The sequence below is a fragment of the Hypanus sabinus genome, chromosome 3 (assembly GCF_030144855.1).
Source record: "Hypanus sabinus isolate sHypSab1 chromosome 3, sHypSab1.hap1, whole genome shotgun sequence".
Classification (NCBI taxonomy): Eukaryota; Metazoa; Chordata; class Chondrichthyes; order Myliobatiformes; family Dasyatidae; genus Hypanus; species Hypanus sabinus.
The window spans coordinates 11,298,230-11,319,498 of NC_082708.1; the positions used below are offsets into that span (position 1 = coordinate 11,298,230).

General features: G+C 42.6%; 1 protein-coding gene across 2 annotated transcripts in view; it reads right to left on the minus strand.

The window, feature by feature from the left end:
- Positions 1–6,002: 6,002 nt before the first annotated feature.
- Positions 6,003–21,269, minus strand: part of clns1a (chloride channel, nucleotide-sensitive, 1A) — a 61,957-nt gene continuing 46,690 nt past the window's right edge. Inside the window, exons 5-7 of one of the 2 annotated variants that reach the window (XM_059963738.1) lie at positions 21,089–21,265; positions 18,386–18,452; positions 6,003–6,732 (exon numbers count right to left, since the gene is read on the minus strand). In XM_059963738.1, coding sequence (XP_059819721.1) covers position 6,732; positions 18,386–18,452; positions 21,089–21,265 — 245 coding nt within the window. In that variant the 3' untranslated portion in view covers positions 6,003–6,731. Of the gene's footprint in view, positions 6,733–18,381; positions 18,453–21,088; positions 21,266–21,269 lie in introns of those variants that run through there. The other variant, XM_059963737.1, reaches the window with a different exon arrangement.

Sequence of the window (21,269 nt, forward strand, 5' to 3'; positions counted from 1 at the left end):
CCAAACCCATTCTGACATGGTGGTCCAAAATAGCCTTTACTGCCACGATGAGGCCATTCTCAGGATGGAAGAGTAACATCAATGAACATCTATTTCTCCAACTTATGGTATTTCCTCCCCTCCCTCTCTTTCCTCTTTTGCCATTCCCCATTCTGACTCCCCTCTTAGGTCTTCTCATGTGCCCATCACCTCCTTCTGGTTCCCCCCTCCCCTTTCTTCCATGGTCCACTCTCCTCTCCTATCAATTCCTTTTTCAGTCTTTTCATCTCTTCCATTACCTTCCAGCTTCTTCACTCCCTTCCCCAGCTTCCCCCCCCCCCCAACCCACCTGGTCTCACCTATAACCTATCAGCCTGCACCCCTTCCCCTCCTCTTACCTTATTTGGGCTTCCCCCCCTTCCTTTCCTATCCAGATGAAGGGTCTCACCCTCATCTACAAAGAGCTCAATCTGCCATCATAAAACACGCTCTCCAATCCAGGCAGCGTCCTAGTAAATCTCTGCAACTTCTCTAAAGCATCCAGTTCCTATAATGAGGGGACCAAGTATTGCATTATCGGCTACAGTTGGATCTGTTTCTAGAATCCCTTGGGCAATACAATTTGGATCATAACAATTATGGGAAATACGGAACTCCTTTATCCACTTTCACTTGTCTTGCATGTAATGTTCAACAGGTTCAACTGTTTAAAACGTGGCAGCCTATTTCTGCATTGTAACCTCCCGTTAACAGTAAAAGTATCTGATGCTACATTCCTCTGATGCTGTTGCATAAGTTTTTCCATTCCACCTGTGCATACATGTACATGTGCAAATGACAATGAACATGACCTTGACTTTGAAAAAATGTCCCTTATTTCTCCTCTCAGTATTCACTTGATCTGAGAATGAGTTGTTGATTAATCCTGGACAGTGACCTTACAGCTCAGGTTCCCAAAGCTCTCCATTACTGAACTTATGGAGAAGTTATGTCTGGATCTACTGCTATTCTCCCAGTTAACGCTTGGGTTCCTTCTGGGTGCTCTTGTTACCTCCTACATTTTGAAGATCAATGAGTTAGGGTTATGCTATTCTGTTGTTGCTTGTGCTGTTCTGGTGAACATGGTGAGCATGCTATGTTGGTGCTGGATGTGTGGTGACACTTGCAGGCACCCCCCAGCATTTCCTCAGACTGTGTTGGTCGTTGACACAAATAGCACATTTCACTGTATGTTTTGATGTACATGTGACATAAAGGTAGTATTTACATTTCATTACTCTTTAAAGGTTGTCACAGTCACAGCCACATCCTCTGACAGCTTGTGCGTATCGGTACCACCCTCTGTGTGGGAAAAAGTTGCACCTTGGCTCCCTTTTAAATGTTCCCTCTCTTGCTTTAAACCTGTGCTCTCTAGCTTCTGATTCCATTTCCCTCAGCCATATACTGTGTGCATTCAGCCTTCCATGCTCCTTTTACACAGTCACCCGTCTCCTATGTTCCAAAATAAACTAGAAATAATCTAAAAAAAAGTTTAAAATTTTCTTTCACTATTTTGAGTCTAAACCATTAGCTGTCCTGCTGAATATGTTGCTAGCCATTCCTGTGGTTTATCTAACACTAGGACTAGATCTAGGTACTCAGTATAGACCGAGGAATGAAACAGGATCTTCTTCACCATATTTTAACCTTTTAGTCAGATACCCCACAGTGGAGAGAATACTAATTAGTTGCATCACGGTTTGACGTGGAACCACTAAAGACTACAGAAAGTGGAGGATGAAGCCTAGTCCATCACAGGTAAAAACTTCCCCACTATTGTACATAGAGCACTGCCTCAATAAAACCCCCACCATCCAGACCATGCTCTCGTTTCTTTATTACTATTGGGTAAGAGGTACAGAACCCTTAAGTCCCACATTACCAAGTTCAGGAACAACCATCAAGCTCCTGAACTGCTGTAGACAACTTCACTCACCACAACTCTGAACTAATTCTGCTATCTATAAACTCACTTTCAAGAACTTTTTTTACAAGTCATGTTCTCGGGTTTTTTTATTTCTACAAATGATCTTCTCTTTCATATTGGTTGTCAGTCTGTTTACGTATAGTTTTTCATAAATTCTATTGTATTTCATCTTCCTATAATGCCTGCACAAAAATTAATTTTGAGGTAGAATATGGTAGCGTATACACTTTGATAATAAATTTTACTTTGACTTTGAGGAAGCAAGCATAACTTCAGGTTTAGGAAGCAAAAATCAGTCAGGGTTCTTGAGAGTTATGATAGCCAGGAAAGCACTTATAATGGACTTGGAGCTAGGCTTGAGAAGGCCTTGCGCATCCTACATGTAAGTAAAGAACAGGAGGATGACTACAGTAAGGATATGACTGCTCAGGGATTAAAGGGGAAATGTGCCTGGAGTTGAAGACGAACAGGGAGGTCCTTAAAGAATACTTTGCTTCAGTATTCACCAGCCAGAGAGGGGCTTTGATGAATGACAAACCCCCTCTAACAGGCTGAAATATGTCAAAGGGCATTGTTGGAACTTTTGAAAAACATTAGGATAGGTCCCTGGGGCAGGACAGGATATATCCAATGTTACTACAGGAAGCAAGAGAGGAGATTGCAGGGGCATTGAAATTCAATGTCCCTAATGTATCAGCACCTTGGCACTGCTATTCACCGACATTGAATAGACTTTTAGGCACACGGACAAAAGAAAACTGGAGGGTGATGGCTGTGTAGGAGGGAAGGGTTTGATTGACCATGAAGTATGTTGAAGTTCTGCACAATTATGTGGCCTATACTGCTCTATGTTCTATTTGTCATCATGAAACTTGTTGGTTCTTTGAAGAAACCATGTCTTTGAATGGTTATCCTTTTAGAAAATTTCAATGATTAAGGTGATTTGTATTGCTATAGCAACTTTCAAATGCTTGGCTCAAACATGTTGAACATTTTATTATCAATAAAATATTGTAAGTTGAAATATTAGAAACCAAGCAACATACTTGAATGGCGCAAGTTCTGAGTCCTGACTTTATCAAGTTCCTGTTAGTTTTTTTTTGGAGTAAAAGAGTATTAACCGCATCACTGCCTTAACTCCCCCTTATCAGAGGTTAATGACATTAGTGGCTATCAATTTGGGGCAAGGGGGAAAGAGACAGAAAGAATCTGAGTTTCCTTTTCATCATTATTGTGTCACACAGCACTGATGAGAACAATGTTTAACAAGTTTATCTAATCTACTTATTTGGAGATACAGTGTGGAACAGACCCTTCTGGCCCAACTCGATGCACTGCCCAGCAAACCACCTGTTTAATCCTAGCGTAATCGGTACAATTTACAATGACCAATTAACTCACTAATTGGGACATCTTTGGACTGGAGCACCCGGAGGAAACCCAGGCTGCCATGGGGAGAATGTACAAATTCTTTACAGATGGCACTGGAATTGAAGCACAGAAACAACCCGAGCTCTAATTGTATCATGCTAAATGCTACGCTACTGTGGGAAATTAAAACATTCCTTTTCCTCCCATTGCCACACTGCAGTTATACCTCTATGTGGTGGGAAGCTTATGGAGCGCACCTTTTTATTCTGGCTTCTTCACCCTTCCTTTCCAGTCCTGATGAACGTTCTCAGCCCAAAACAGGGAGTCTTTATTCTTCTCCATAGATGCTGCTTGGCCTGTTGGGTTCCTCCAGCATTTTATGTGTTGCTCTGGATTTCCAGCAACTGCAGAATCTCCTGTGGTAATGGAGAGCATGTCGCCTTGGAGGTAATTAATATATCTCTACTAGGCTTCTTGATCAGCCCTGAAGACTGACCTCTTCATGCAGCAACAGAAAAATGATGCATTTGTGAAAGGCTGGGTAAGACTAGAACTAGAAGTCATGGGTTAAGGGTGAAAGGCAAAAAAGTTTAAAGGGAACATGGTGGAGAACTTCTTTGGTTTTAGCATATAGAAATTTGTATGAGTACACGGATGGAAAGGGTATTGAGGGCGATGGGACTAGACAGAGTAAGTTTAGCATAAGCCAAAGGGCCTGTTTCTGTGCTACAGTACCCTCTGCCTCTCAAGTTTTTTTAATTAAAAATAATTTATGCTGTATTGTTAACTATCTGCTGTTAACAAGCTAGGAACATCACCCTTCCCCTCTGCCCATTTCTGTCTCTGAAATCACTTACTGCCATTCCACCTTATACACGATGACAAGGCAATGACACACTTCTCACACTGTATTCATTCTGCCACTTCTTTGCCTGTTCTCCTTATCTGTCCCAAGTCCTTTTGCAGACTCCCTGCTTCTTCAACATCATCTATCTCTCCTCTTACCTTTGTATTCTCTGTAAACTTGGTCATAAAGCCATCAGTTCTGGCATCCAGATTTAGTGGGTACCTCCTGATTCTAATGAAGTGGCCGCTGAGTGATGATGCTGGTCTTCTGCTGTAACCCATCCACTTCAAGATTTGATATGTTCTTCTGTACACCATTGTTGTAACACATGGTTATTTGAGTTACTGTCAGATTCAACTTGTCTGCCCATTCTCCTCTCAACACAGAACCACTGCACACTACTGGTTTTTTTTTATTTACACCATTCTCTGTAAACTCTAGAGATTCACAGATCTGTTTCTGAGACACTCAAACCATCCCATCTGGCACCAACCATTATTCTACGGTCAAAGTCACTTGGATTACATTACTTCTCCATTCTTAAATTTGGGCTGAACAGTAACTGAACCTGTTGACTATATCTGCATGCTTATATGCACTGAGATGCTGCCGCGATTGGCTGATTCAATATTTGCATTAATGAACTGGTGTAGAGGTGTACATAATAAAAGTGATCACTGCGTAGATTCAAAGGATTAAGTTAAGGAGTTGAGCAGATCGGAACTTGTTTCATTTGAGCTTAGAAGAAAGTGGTCATCTTACAGTAGTTTATAAAATAATGAAGGGCACAGTGAGGATAAACACACATTATCTTTCTCCCAGGGTTACAAGAGGGCATAGGTTTAAGATGAGGGAAGTGATTTAATAGGAACTCAAGGGGCAACCTTTTTACCCAGAGAGTGGTGCATATAATTCCATAAGCTGCCAGAGGAAGTTGTTTAAATACATTTTCAGTATTTAATAGATAGTTGGACAGATACATGTACAAGAAAAGTTTAAAGGGAATATGGGTGAAACCCAGACAAATTAGAGAGGCTTGGATGCGATCCTTGGTCAGTACGGACGAGAGGAGCCAAACAGCCTAGTTCTGTGTTGTAAGACACAGATAGTTCACATTGCAATAAACTACCAACCTATGCATCATTGGGATGCAAGAGGAAACCGAAGCATACAAAAGAAAAGCCACAGGGAGAAGGTGCAAACTCCACACAGACAGCACCTAGGATCAGGATCGAACTCAGTCCCAGGAATTCATCACTGCACCATCGACAACTGAATCTTGGGAAATGCCCTCCATGTCATTGAGCACATCGACAAAGATCCATCAGCAAGGACCCATACCATTCAGGCTATACTCTCTTCTCATTCCTGTTACTGGGAAGGAGGTATTGGGCCTCAGTTCCCACACCACAAGGTTCACAAAGTTATTAACCTTCAACCTTTAGGCCCCTGAACCAGCATGGATAACTTCACTCAAGTAAACACTGAACTAATCATTGAACACAACCACTGAACACTTCCAAGGATTCTACCACTCCTGTTCTTAATAGTATTCATTATTATTTAGTTCTTTTTGTATTTGCAGTTTGCCTTCTTTAGCACATCCGTTGTTTGTCAGTCTGTGCAGTTTGATTCTACTGTGAATGACTGCAAGAAAATGAATCTCAGGGTTGTATATGGTGACATAAATGTATTTTGATAATAACTTCACCTTGAGATTGCCTGCAAGCTTAAAAAGACAATAACCAGAAATTAAAGATGTTAAGTTGTAATTTGCCTTCAGCTTTCTGGAAGTAGAAATTTTCTCTTAAAAAGTTAGAAGTTTCAATGCACATGTGGTAATTGTGAACCAATTAGTTTAATTGTCATCAGGTTAACATTTCAGCTTTAAAACACTTCTGAACAAAATATTGGTCATTAGTTACACGGCAAAAACAACAAAAAATGAATCAGAAAGTTTGTTACAAACGCCGCCATGGACAGTCCCAAGCCCAGCTGTGAAAGGAGGAGGGTTGGGTATGGGGCTAGCAACCCCATTGTGTAAAAACCAGTGTAACAGAAACATCAACAGAAGCTCCAAAGATCTCATCCCTGGGAGAAAGAGGATCTTTGATTATTTGCTACACCTGGGACAACTTTAAATGCCAGCTTAGGACAGAGACTCTGTCAAGCTGCTGTCAGCAGCCTATGTCCCAGTAGGGATGACGGGCTTAAGTAAGAAAATTTGCTACTAACATTTTGGGATTTCCCCAAATGTTCAAAGCCTCCCAAAGAGGAGATTCGAAAGCCATTAAGACCAGTCATCCACTGAAGAGTACAAAATAGTTTTTACTTAGCACTGTAAACTTGTAAAACTCCTTGGTACAAAACATACACTATGGAAACAGCACTATACTAAGCATGTTGTACCACATTTACAGGTCGGGCAAATGAAGTGTCAGTGGTCAGTACAATACATGTGTTACATTTCAACAGGTTAGCTGGCTGTCTTGTTTTCCTCCAATGTTAAACTTCCAGTTGACCATTCATGTTGAGATGTAGCTTTTAACAGTTAATTATCAAGTTGTGTCTGCAAGACAAATAGAGCAGATAGAAAAACATTAATATACATATTTTACAAAGACTCTGTTTAACTACTAATTAGAGACAATATTTTGGCAGAATATCCTGAAGGTTGCCCAATGAGGCCAGGATAGTACAAGTTAGAAAACACCTCACTAGAATTCAGATTCATTTATCAGATGCACATTGAAATATAGTGAAGGGTGTTGCTTGCATGCACAACCAACACAACCAAGGGATGCACTGGGGGCAGCCTGCAAGAGGTCTCTCAATAATCAGCGGGAATTAGAGGAATAAATACAAAAGTAGATCTTCGTAAGAAACAAGAGGAATATTGTTATATTGGTAGGAGGAGGATCTCATTGAAACCTACCAAATACTGAAAGGCCTAGATAGAGTAGACATGGAGGGATATTTCCTATAACGGGGGGAAGTCTAGGACCACAGAGCACAGCCTTAGAATAGGAGATCCCTTTAGAAGAGCTGATGAGGAATTTCTTCAGCCAAAAGGTGGTAAATCTGTGGAATTCATTGCCACAGACAGCTGTGAAGGTCAAGTCATTGGTTATATTTAAAGCTGTGGTTGGTAGGTTCTTGATTAGTAAGGGTGTCAAAGATTATGGAGAGAAGGCAGGAGAAAGAGGTTGAGAGGGGTAGGAGTAAATGAGCCATGATGGATTGGTGAAGCAGGCTCAATGGATTGAATGGCCTATTTTTGCTCCCGTCTATGGGCTTAGACAAGGTGAAATTTGTCAAGTGTGCCCACAACAGGACTCTACATATCGCCTCAAATAGACTATCAGAGACAGCTGGGTTTGTAATCTAACTCATTTAAGGAAATGAAACCGAGAAAGTGGTGGCTTCTCATTTCCCAGTTAGAGTAAACAGTGACCATAATTAACTAAGACTATGTACACACCAGGTGTTTTCGAAAATATCTCCGTCCACATTAAAAGAGGTATTTGGGCAAATATCCTCCCACTGGGCATGCACAGGACACATCTACAGAAAACAAGTGACATGTCTGGTCTCGAAGCTTGCAGTGAAAGACTTGGTGTGCGTTTGTCCAGTTACAGACTAGAAAAACTTAAAAGGAAATTGCCAAACGACAGACAGCTGTTGGCTCTCGTGCAGGAGGATTTAAAACTAAAAAAAACAAATGCTGGAGAGTATGCAGGCAACCGACATGGAGTTCACAGAATATGATGCAGCTGATGATAACATTGAAAAACTGACTAACTCTGTTGCAGAGGGATTTGCAATGATGAGGAATATGATGGCCCACCCCCCCAGTACTTTTCACTACCACACTACCAGCCTCACAGCCACTACAATAGCTACACATATGGACACACAGACCCCCGGGTGGCCCCACCAACATCTTCCCCACTCCCACCGAGGGGTCACCCTGGAAACATTTCCTACAGCCTCTTCACTGACGAAAGGGACACAGCTACAACTCAATGCAACGAGGCTTGTTACTGGGCAAAAGTGAAATGTGCTGTTGCCTCATTTGTTTGCCTTTACTTTTGTCCTGTCATTCTGTATTATTTTGCTGTATTTAACATGTGCAATAAAATGAGTTACTGGGCAAAAGTGATTTTATTTTTACCTGAGTAAAAGTGAAACTTACAATTTTCCTTTTTTGGCATTAACATTTTCACATCTATGCCAAACTTAAGCCACTACTTAAAAATGACATTTTGGAAGTAGTGACAATTGCATCTATTGAATGTTTGCACAAGGAGTACATTAATAAAGCACCTTGTTAAATGTATAAAACATGTCTGCATCAGTGCTATCTTGTACTTCCATACAATGTTACATTAGGCTGTTATGCACCTAATGTCAGAGAAGTACTTGCATAAATAGGTAAACCACCTTCATACAAGTAAGGGCAGAAAACGGGGCAAAGTGAGTATACTTATTTATTAAGTTATGGGTCAAAGTATTTGGTGAATATATTTGTAACTCTTCTGGCTTCACTCTCGTTGCCGTCTGTTCTGAAATTGTTAGGTTGTGTGAGGTAGGGGAGTTGAAATTCTCTGTTCATACTGCAAAGCTGCAGTAACATTCTGCTTAGGGACAGTCTCCTGAAGCCATCCACCATTGTTGTTGTGGTGCTGGAGGTTGAGTTCAAGAAAACAATGAAATGCTGTACTGCTGACACCATCTGTTCCGGCACATCATGACAGCGTTTTTAAAAAGCTCTGCTTACCCCGTACACACTGAACTGCTCATTAGGTATTTTCAGATTTACACACTCCGGACAGTGTTTTAGAAAAGCTCCGTTTTCGGGGGAGGAAAACGCCATTTCAGTGGAGGGTCAAAATGAAGAGAAGAAGCTTCGGTTATGGATTCATCCGGTTTAGTGTGGATGTAGCCTAAGTTGCAAAGTGGTTATGGAAAGGTATACCATACCCCCTCATAGACCTCTGTATCTAGCACACATCTCCATAACCTCTCATCTACAATAGGATCCTACTACTAAACACATCTTAATCCCCACTTTCCTTTTGTCCACTCATCTCTCCCCACTGATCTTCCTCTTGGCACATCGCTGTAAGCATGAAAAATGCTTAAACTCCTCCCTCACCTCCATTCAGCAACCCAAAATGTCCTTCCACGTGAGGCACTCTGAGTCTGTCAAGGTCACCTACTGCATCCAGTACTCGCAGTATGGTCTCCTCAACACCAGTGAGACCGGATGTAGATGGGGAACTGTTTTGTTGAGCATCTTCACAAAAGATGCTATCATCACAAAAGGCAAGATCTGACACTGGCCACCCACTTCAATTTGACTTCCCATTCCAACATGTCGGTCCTTGGCCTCCTCATACTGCCACAATGAGGCCATACTCAGGTTCGAGGAGTAGTAAGTCCTATTCCATCCAAGAAGCTCCAACCTGATGGTATGAACATTGATTTCTCTAACTTAGGGTAACTTTTACCCCCTTCCTCTTCCATTCCCCTCTCACCTCCTCTCCTCACCTTCCCATCACCTCCCTTTGGTGTCCCCCTTCTTTCCTTTATCTACCGTAAATTCCGGACTATAAGCCGCTACTTTTTTCCCACGCTTTGAACACTGCGGCCTATACTACGGTGCGGCTAATGCATGTTTTTTTCTCATGCCGCCAAAAACATTTTGCCTCGTAACAGTAGACCAATAAAATTGATGAGTAGTTCACAGAGGTCCAATGAAATTGTACGATAAATCAAGCGCACTTTCACAATTAAATTATTGTAAATCAGTCATTTGTACTCACCCTCATCAACATGGAAAACACTCGAAGAAAAGCATATGATGCAGCTTTTAAGTTAAAGGCGATCAATCTGGCGGTTGAAGAAGGAAATCGAGCTGCTGCACATAATCTTGGCATAAATGAATCGATGTTGAGACGGTGGAGACGCCAGCGTAAAGAACTGAGTCAATGCAAAAAGACGACAAAAGCTTTCAGAGGTAATCATAGCAGATGGCCCGAACTTGAAAACTTTCTTGAAGACTGGGTTAACACACAGAGAGCAGGCGGCCGCGGTGTTTCCACCGTGCAGATCAGACTGAAGGCTAAAGCAATCGCCACCAAAATGAAAATCGAAGATTTTAGAGGTGGGCCATCATGGTGTTTTAGATTTATGAGACGAAAAGGCCTGTCCGTCAGGGTACGCACGACTCTGTGTCAGCAGCTCCCTCCCGACCACGAGGAAAATCTTGCTAACTTCCGCACATTCACTCAAACAAAGATAGCGGAGAATTCCATTGGGCCAGATGATATCATAAATAGGGATGAAGTACCTTTGACGTTTGACCTGCCTCTCACTCGGACTGTTAATAAAAAAGGTGACTCGTCCATCACACTGAAAACAAGTGGCCATGAGAGAACGCATTTTACTTGTGTTCTGAGCTGCACAGCATCCGCACCAAAGCTTCCACCGATGGTGATTTTTTAAGTGGCTGACAATGAAAGTTCAGTGAAAGCTGCCATCAAGAGTACAAACTCAATTCCAGCTGTGATTCCTGGGGGCACCACGAAGTATTTGCAGCCACTGGACATCAGCATGAACCGGGCACTTAAAGTGGCGCTGTGCGTTGAGTGGGAGGCTTGGATGACGAGCAGCGAGAATTCCTTTACCACAACAGGACACATGCAAAGAGCATCTTTAACTCAAGTCTGCCAGTGGATCCTAAATGCGTGGAGCCGTGTCACAACATCCACCATCACCAGCGGGTTTCGAAAGGCTGGACTGCTGCGCGATGAAGAGGACCGCGTGCGCTCAAGTGAGAGCGACAACGAAGAGACTGAAGTGAGTGACGAGATCCTGAGGTTTTATTCAATTCGGACACTGAAGGACTTTGATGGTTTTAGTGCGCAGGAAGAAGATGAAGAAGGCGATCAATAACTTTTCCTGGTAGGCTGCAGTATATATATTTTTTTGGCAGTCGTTAGGAGATATTGTAATGTTGTTCGTGCACTGTTCAGTAAAAAAGTATACGCAACGTAATTTGTGTGTTACCGATACGTATGTATATTTAAAAGTAGCTGTGTTACAGGCACTGTTCGAAAAAAAGCATTTGCGATATATATTTGTTTATGTTACCATACGGATTTAATTAAAAGTTTAAAAATCCTCACGTGTAATATCTTTCTGTGTAAATATCTCATATTACAACGTGGGACACCTGCGGCTTAAAATCCGGTGCGGCCTGTACAAGTACAAAATTGATTTTCTTTCTAAAATTAGAGCGTGCGGCTTTTAATCAGGTGCGCTCTGTAGTCCGGAATCTACGGTATGTTTAACTCACCTCTATCAGATTTCTCCTCCTTTATCCCTTTACCTCTTCTACCTATTACTTCCCAGCTTCTTTCTTCACCCACTTCCACCTGGTCCTACCCATTACCTGTCAGTTTGAACTCTTCCCTCCCCCAACTTCTCATTCTGGTTTCTTCCCCCCTGCTTTCCAGTTCTGATTAACGGCCTAGAGCCAAAACATCAATTGTTTATTCATCTCCGTACAGGCAAAATTGTTGAAGTTCTGTTCCTGTGAACTCTTATTGAACTGTCGCACAATTTTGATCAGTGAAGCAGTAAGTTTCATTATTGACCAACTATTTCTCAACAAGGAAGATCAAAGGGCAAGCCGACATTGCCTCACCAACCCAGTGACCTGGCTTCAACCCCAACCTCCTGTACTGTCCATATGAAGGTTCCGAGTGCTTGGCACTCCTCCCACATCTTAAAGATGAGTGGGTGAGTAGGTTAATTGGCTGCTGTAGATTTTCCTTGGTGTGCTGGGGCAGATGTTAGTGATAGAATGTAGCGATAAAGAGGATTAATGTAAACAGGTGCGTTGTGTGCCAGCAGGCTTGTCCAGCATGCTTTATGACCCTGACCCTCTGTGTGAACAACATGACAGAACAACAGTCCTGGTAAAACTCCCAGGGCAATAACCTTGATAGGCCTGTACAAGACTGGAAGTGGAGAGGATGTTTCCCATAGTGGGAGAGTCAACCTGTAAATCAGAGTCAAGAGGAGGTTAATGGGAATGATCCCTGAAATAAAAGGGTTAACATATGAGGAACATTTGACAGCTCTGGGCCTGCACTTGCTAGAGCTGAGAAGAATGAGGAGCGATCTCATTAAAACCTATTGAATACTGAAAGGACGAGATAGAGTGGATGTAGAGAGAATATTTGCTACAGTGGGAGAGTCTAGCATCATATGGTACCACCTTAGAATACAAGCGTGTTATTTTAGAACGGAGACAAGAAGGAATTTCTTTTGCCACAGGTGGTGAATCTGTGGAAGTAATTGTCAAAAACAGTTGTGGAAACCACATCATTGAGTATATGTAAAGCTGAAGTTGATAGGTTCTTGATTAATATGTGTGTTAAAGGTTATGAGCAGAAGATAGAATTGCAATGAGAGGGAAAATAACCAGCCATGATGGAGTGGTAGACACCCAATGGGCCAAATGGCCTAATTCTGCCCTCTTGTCTTATGGTCTTATAATACGGACAAGACAATGGGTTCTGGAGAGGCAACTTCCTGCAGAAACAATTTAGATTTATAGTTCTTGGATACAGAGCCTTCAACCCAATAGTCTGACCATACTGCCTACCCAGCTAGTCCCATTTTTCTTCATTTGGCCTAAATCACTCTAAGCACTGCCCCTCCAAGTGTTTCTTAAATGGCACCTCCTCTGGCATAAGAGGTTCAGCAGATGCTGGAAATCTTGAGCAATGCACACAACGTGCTGGAAGAACCTGATACATCAGAATGCACCCACCACAGATGCTCCCTGAACGAATGAGTTCCACAAGCATTTGTGTGTGCTGCGCACTTCTTCTGGCAGCTCGATCCATGTATTCACACGCTCTGCACGAAAAAGCTGTCCTTCAGGTCCCATAGAGTTTCATAGTCATAGAACACAACAGCACAGAAACAAGGCACTTTGGCCCATTTAGACCATAGCAAACTATTAATCTGCCTACTGCCATCAACTTGCATCAGGACGCCAGTCCTCCCATCCATGTAACTATCCAAATCTCACTTAAATGTTGAAATTAAACCCTCATTCACCACATTCCACACTCTCACCACCCTCTGAATGAAATTCCCCCTCATGTTCCCCTTAAATATTTCACCTCAAGCATTCTAAAATGCTTGTAAGAAACATACTAAACAAAATCAGACACAGAGTTCCATGGATAAATCTAACACAGAAGCCACAGAGGAGGGTTTAACCAGCATCAGAGAGCAGGAGCAGGTCTGTAGGGAGGAAACTGTGAATGAGGCAGGTTTGGGTCATTTTGGAAGTTCTGTATTGCTGCTATCTCAGTGGTTACAGAGATGAGAAGGAGCAAGGTGAAGGAAAGGGCAGGAAGGTTAAATGTGACAGCCAATGCGCTTCTTTGTGTCTGATGGTCTAACAAGGTTTCTGCATTGATATATTTAGGAGTTTATACCTTGAGGCACAGCATTCTTAGAGGTGTATAAATCATGAGGGGCAGTCTCCATATCTGATGTCTAAAAAGGTTTTTCCATGGAAACATTTTAGTTTATTCCCTGCAGAGTAGGAGACAATTTATAACATCATGAGGGGCATGAGTTTAAGGTAAAGGGGTAAAGATTTAATAGGAACTTGAGGGGAAATGATTTTTTTAAAAAAACACAAAGGGTGATAATGTATGTGGAATAAGCTGTCAGAGGAGGTAATTGAGCCAGATACAGCAACTTTTAAATGACATTTGGATAGGTACATAATGGAAAGGTCCAAACAGTAGCAAATGGGACTGGTCTATTTGGGGCATCTTGGTCAGCAAGGACCATTTGGGCTGAAAGTTCTGTTTCCATGTTGTACGACTGTGAACTCTCTATTGAACAGATTCTAAATCTCTACAAAGCATGGCTACCTCAACACCTCTGTACATACACACAAGACATAGGAGCAAAAGCAGGTTATTGAGTCTGCTCCGCCATTCCAGCACGTCTGATTTATCTTCCCTCCTAACCCCATTCTCTGTCTTCTCTCTGTAATCTTTTGATGCCCTTATTAATCAAGAGTGTGCATACCTTTGCTTTAAATATACTTAATGACCTGGCCTCCAAAACCATCTGTGGTAATGAATTCCACAGATTCGCCAACCTCTCACAACAAATCCTTATCTCAGTTTTAAAGGAATGTCCCTCTATTCTGAAGCTGTGTTCTTTGATCCTCGACTCTTCCACTACTGGAAAACTGCTGCCCACATCTAATCTATTCAGGCTTTTCAATATTCGATAGGTTTCAGCGAGATCCCCTCTCAATATTCTAAACTCCAGCGAATATAGGTTCAGAGCCATCAAACACTCCACATACATGAACTTTTTCATTCCCAGGATCATTTTCGTGAACCCCCCTCAGCACTCCCTCCAATGTCAGCACATCCTTTCTTAAATAAGGGGCCCAAAACTGCTCACAATACTCCAAGTGCAGTCTGAACATTGCCTTATAAAGCCACAGCATTATGTCCTTGCTTTGATAATTCTAGACCTTGCAAAAGTACCAAGCATATTAATAAATGTGCAACTGTAGATGACGGGTTGAGTAGTCCGTACAGGCCAAGTACAACATGAGCGCAACTTTAACCACCTCTGCTCAGTACCATTGACATTCAATCCTTACTACAAGTTTACTGCCAGAAAGTAACCAATAAACCATTAACTACAGGTAGTCCCCGAGTTACGAACAACTGCTATTTAGGAATGGAGGGAGGAGAATGCCGTCTGCCATTTTGAGTCATTGCCATTAACACTGTGTTGAGAGTGTAACTTTGTATTTGGCTTAAATATTTCTTAGCAAGATTCACCCTGATTCCCTTTTCCAGACAGCACCACCCCCACTTGTCCCATTTAACCTGTCTCAGTGCGGATGGACTTTAGCACCTTGGGCAGTAGAGGACCCGCGACTGCTACTGAATCTGCAGTTTCTTGTTCCGTTGACAGAAAACGATCGCGATGGAAAATGAAATGGAAATAATAAAGCGTTTGGAAAGAGGTGAAACGTCATCGGTCATTGGAAAAGCGTTAGGCTACAGTCGGTCAATGATTGGAACAGTTTTAAAGGATAAAGGTAATGGATAAAGTGAGAATAAGGGAGCATGTGAAAGGCCCTGCCCCGATGAAAGCTACAATTATTACTAAGCAACGCAGTGGTTCAATTATCGGAATACATACATTTCTTAAGAGTTTTATATGAATAGAAAGGTAAAATATATACAATATACTAAGACAAATGCTTGACTAATTGACGCTAAATAATACTGGATGTACCTGTTCCGACTTCAAATCCGACTTAAAGACGGACTCAGGAACGGAACTCATTCATATGCTGGGGACTGCCTGTATTCTTAAATACTAATTTGTAAGAAATAGAGATCCAGAGAACAACATCCACCTGGCACCACAGCAATTAGTGCAACACTATTACAGCTCAGGGCGTCAAGAGTTTGGAGTTCAATTCCAGTGTCATCTATAAGGAATCTCTGTCGGTCCTCCCTGTGGAATGCATCTACTTCCCTCGGGTGCTCCACTTTTCTCTCAGTCTGGAGACGCAGTGCAAAGGTTAATTGGTCACTGTAAATTCAGGCATGATTAGATTAGGGTTAAGTCGGGGGTTGCTGGGAGGTGCAGCTTGAAGGGCTAGAAGAGCCGATCCTGCACTGTACCACTAAATAACAAAAATAAACTGCAGATCTTTTACTGCTATTAATAATCAATTAACAGCTTTAACAAGTCAAATAAATCTTGATAAAATGTTTCAAAATTCAGAGCAAATTCCGGGCTTCCATCTGCATTTATCCCTGGGTCAAACATCATTGAATTAATGCAATCACTGAAGCTGACCTTTGCTTTTACATCTTAATGAGGACTGACAAAGCTAAAATAGATTTGTCATGAGTACACTAGGTTCCAATTTCTCGAGGCAGATTTGGCAAGGAGAACCTTAAAGACCCACGCTACAGTTAGCAGAGTTCCTGCTTCCGCCTGTGGTTCCTTCCTGCTCTAGGAATCGCCACGTGCATTCGCATGTATTCAGAATTTGCTGTGGTGTGTCAGTACTTCTCAAGAGGATCGTGGTAGTGAAGCAAGTGAGTTTCTGTAATCCCAAGGGTGATGCTGTCTGGCACTTAGCTCCTGGTAGGGTCATCATGACATTAGATCGAGGGTGAGATTCCAGACAAAGACTGAAGCAACAGTGGAGCTGGTGAAAGATGACGAGACATCACAACAGTGGAGGAAGTGGAGGAAGGCTGCAGCAGTGAAGGGTCCCCAAACATCTTGCATTCCATGCCACTGGACCCCGACCCCGATCTGTCAAGGACCGCGTGCTGGCTACTCATGCATGAGCATCCCCGTATTAAACAAGGCACGTACAGGCATTCTCCCTGAAGAGAATGCACCCTAATATCCTAGATCAGCCTCGACAGCCACCCGAGGAGCCAAGACAACCCCTTCATCATACTCGACTTGAGTGATCACATTGCTACCACATGCAACAAAAAAATGACAACATTCAACAATTATACAGAATTATATAAAAATATAGTTTAAAGTACTGATATGGAATACGATGTGCATAAATACCAGCATGCATTTATAATGTAAACAACATTATAAGAAGTGGTTTAAGTTAACTACAGTGCAGTGAAGGGGTAACAGAGGGGGTGGGGAAGGCTCACTAGAGTGGCTGAACAGATAATTTGTCCACGGGAAGAAACTTTTAAGATAGCGTGGTTTTTGTTTTAATAGCCCTATACTGTTTTCCATAGAATCATACAACACTACAGCACAGTACAGGCCCTTCAGCCCTCCATGTTGTACCGACCCATATAATCCTTAAAAAAAAGTACTAAACCCACACTACCCCATAACCCTCTATTTTTCTTTCATCCATGTGCCTGTCCAAGAGGCTCTTAAATACCCTTAATGTTTAAGCCTCCACCACCAGTCATTCCAGGCACTCACAACCCTCTGTGTAAAAAAAACTTAACCCTGATGTCTCCCCTAAATTTCCCTCCCTTAATTTTGTACATATGCCCTCTGGTGTTTGCTATTGGTGCCCTGGGAAACAGGTACTGACTATCCACCCTATCTATGCCTCTCATAATCTTGTAGACCTCTATCAAGTCCCCTCTCATTCTTCTACGCTCCAAAGGAGAAAAGTCCCAGCTCTGCTAACCTTGCTTCATGTGACTTGTTCTCCAAACCAGGCAACATCCTGGTAAATCTCCTCTGCATCCTCTCCATAGCTTCCACATCCTTCCTATAATGAGGTGAACAGAACTGAACACAATACTCTAAGTGTGGTCTCACCAGAGATTTGTGGAGTTGCAACATGACCTCTCTACCCTTGAACTCAATCTCCGTTAATGAAGCCGAGCATCCCATAGGCCTTCTTAACTACCTTATCAACCTGTGCAGCGACCTTGAGGGATGTATGGATTTGAACCCCAAGGTCCCCTTGTTCATCCACACTCTTAAGTAACTGACCATCAATCCTGTACTCAGTCTTCCGGTTTGTCCTTCCAAAAATGCATCATCTCACACTTATCCGGATTGAACTCCGTTAGGGAACTTCCAGGAAAGGCAGTTTGCTGGGTGGGTAGTGTCTGCTATGATTTTTCCTGCCCACTTCTTTGATGTTAGTGGAAGATCACCATCATCCCAATACCCAAGAACAAGATACCATGCCTTAATACGACTGCCTGGTGCCTCTGGGGAGACAGCAGAGGGGATTGAACCCGTGTTGATGATGATGTCGACTCAGGCCTAAGAGGCCAGTGTTGGGCATTTTCATCCCTTACAAGCCGCAGAACGGAAGACTGTGTGGCGCGCCACTCCTCACACAGGGACTTTGCAGTATTTTCATGTATTTTACAAGGTTGAGTTGCGAGCTCTACACTCAACCCGTATTGTTGAAGCTGTAACAGCATTATGCACACTGCTATGCTACCCTGCCACCCCACTGTTTGAGTAAAATTTCCATGGAGAGCCCATCAGTTCTTTAATCGTAGAATTCCGTGGAGACTAAGTGGAACAGGCTGTCAGGGAAAATTAGCCAGTCAACTGCAAAGAGACCAAGCTAGGTAAGACTTGGAAGTAAGTTTAGCAGCTTTTACCAGTGATCAACATCAGCATCGTCGAACTGGCCAGTCTCCACCGGTGTGGCATCCACCTCCATCCCATCTGCAGGAGAATTAACAATGACACCATTAGAGCTGTGTAGAAACCACAATATACACTCAGTGGTTGCTTTATTTGGTATAGGAGTGTACCTGATGAAGTGGCCACATGAGTGGAATCCAGTGTGGTCATCTGCTGCTATAGCCCATCTACTTCAAGGTTCAACGTGTTGTGCATTCAGAGATGCTCTCCTGCACACCACTATTGTAACAAGTGGTTATTCGAGTTACTGTCACTTTCCTGTCACCTTAGACTAGTCTGGCCATTATACACCGACCTCTCTTATTAATTAAAGCATTTTTGCCCACTGGATTTTTTTTTTGCACCATTCTATGTGAACACTAGAGACTGCTGTGTGTGAAAATCCCAGGAGATCAGCAGTTTTTGAGATACTCAAACCACTCCAACTGGGACCATTGATCATTTCACGGTTAATGTCACTCAGATCTCACTTCTCCCATTCTGAAGTTTGGTCTGAACAACAACTGAACCTCTTGACCATGTCTGCATGCATTGAGTTGCTGCCGCAAGATATTTGCATTAGTGAGGTGTACCTAATGAAATGGTCACCATGTATACATAGCTCACATAAACGGAGATTGCTGGAAACACTCATCAGCCAGGTGGCATCTGTGGAAAGATGCTACTAGCAGCATTTTGATCCAAACCGTGAACATAGTCCAAAGACGTATCGGGTAGGTTAACTGGTCATTGCAATTGTCATCTCATGATTAGTTTAGGGTTAATTGGGGTTGTTGGGTGGTGTGGCTCAAAGGGCCAGAAATGCCTACTCTGCACTGTATTCTAAATCAATGTTCTGAATGTACTTACTTACCCCAACCACTTCATCTGGCAGCTCGTTCCATCTATCATCCACCCTCTGGGTGACAAAATTGCCCTTCAAGTTCCTATTATCCTCTCAACTTAAACCCATGCTCTCTAGTTCTTGATTCCCCAATCTTGGGAAAAAAGACCAAGTGCACTCACCTTGTTTATACCCCCCATTTTACACATCTCTACAAGATCACCTCAGTCTCCTATGCTCTAAGGAGTAAAGTCCTACCTAGCCTGTCCTACCACTCCCCACAACTCAGTCCTGGAAGTCCAGGCAACAGCGTCATAAACCTTCTTTGAGCTCCTATTTCAATAACTGTATTAGTAACCCATTGATCAGACCATATTCTATGCAGTTTTGGGCCACTTATCTAAGAAAGAATGTGCACACTGAAAGCACATTCTGAATGTATGTGGTGAATAGAGTTGAGTCCTAAAGCAGGAGGGAACCACAGGTTGAAGCAGGAAGACTGCTAAATGTAGCACAGGTCTTGAAGGTTCTCCCTGCCAAACCTGCCTCAAGAGAAATTGAAACCTAGCATACGTGTGACAAATCTATTTTATATGTGTTTGTGAATCCTTGTTAAGATGTAAAAGCAAAGGGTCAAGAGGAATTTGATGAGAATTATCCTGGGGTAAGGGTTAACATACGAGGACACTTGATAGCTCACAGCCTGTACTTGTGGGAGTTTCCAGGTTTGTTCCTTTTAGGTTGTCTCACCTCATTTCCCTTCTAAAGTGAATCATTTTGTATTTTCTAGATCGATCTGTTCATTTCATTAATTCCCCTGAAGCGTACCACAACCTCCCTCAATGGTTGGGTTGAGTTGCTCACTAATCTTGGCAATTTACTTGCAAACCATTCACCACCATGCAAGGAGACATCACTGAAGATGTCTCCTCGAATAGTGATGAAACTTTTGCAAGTAAATATCCAAGATTGGAGAATAACTCAACCCAACCATCAACTGCTTGATCTACACATTTTCCAAATTATTTCCAACCTCCCCTATTGTTTAACTATACCGTAAACACAAGTTTCTGAAAATTCAGAGCAACACACACAAAATGCTCCAGGAACTCAGCAGGTCAGGCAGCATCTATGGAGGAAATGAACAGCCAACATTTCCAGCCAAAACCTTTCATCTGGATTCAATTATATTACCAAGCTTTGAACTTAAACATTAATCATTTCAAGAGGATTATAATAGAAAAGCATAGATGTAATGCTGAGGCTTTATAAGGCATTGGTCAAACCGCATGGAGTATTGCAGGCAATTTTGGGAATCGTGTGCTGGGATTGGAGAGGGTCCAGAGGAAAGGGTTAATGTACGAAGAGAGCTTGATACTTCTGAACCTGTGATCACTGGAGTTTATAAGAATGGGGGGGGGGGGGGGTATCTTACTGAAACCTATTGAATATTGAAAGACCTGGATAGAGTGGACTTGGAGAGGATGTTTCTTACAGGAGAGTCAAGGACCAGAGGACACCACCTCAGAATAGAAGGATGTTCCTTTAGAAAAGAGATGAGGAGGAACTGCTTTAGCCAAAGGGTGGTGAAGCTGTGGAATTCATTGCCAGAGAAATGTGGAGGCCAAATCGTTGGGTAGATTTAAAGCAGGGGTGGATAGATTCTTGATTAATCAGGGTGTCAAAGGTTACAGAAGAGGGCAAAAGAATGAGGTTGAGAGAGATATAAATTAGGCATGATGGAGCAAACTCCAAGGGCCGAACTGCTTAATTCTGTCCTAAGTCTCATGGTCTTAAGTGGTGCTCCTTCCTATCCATTAAAAGTTTATTTCACCTTCATTGTCAACAGCCGAGTCATCTGTCCGTACACCAGCCATGTGGAAAACCTGTTGGGCGACTGACTGAGCCAGCATGCCCTCGAGTCTCTGCAGAGTTGCCTGTCCCTCTGGGTTCAAGTGAGAGAAGGCTTCGTCATACGTGCAGAATGTGGGAATGTCGCCCTGCCCTTGTTCTGT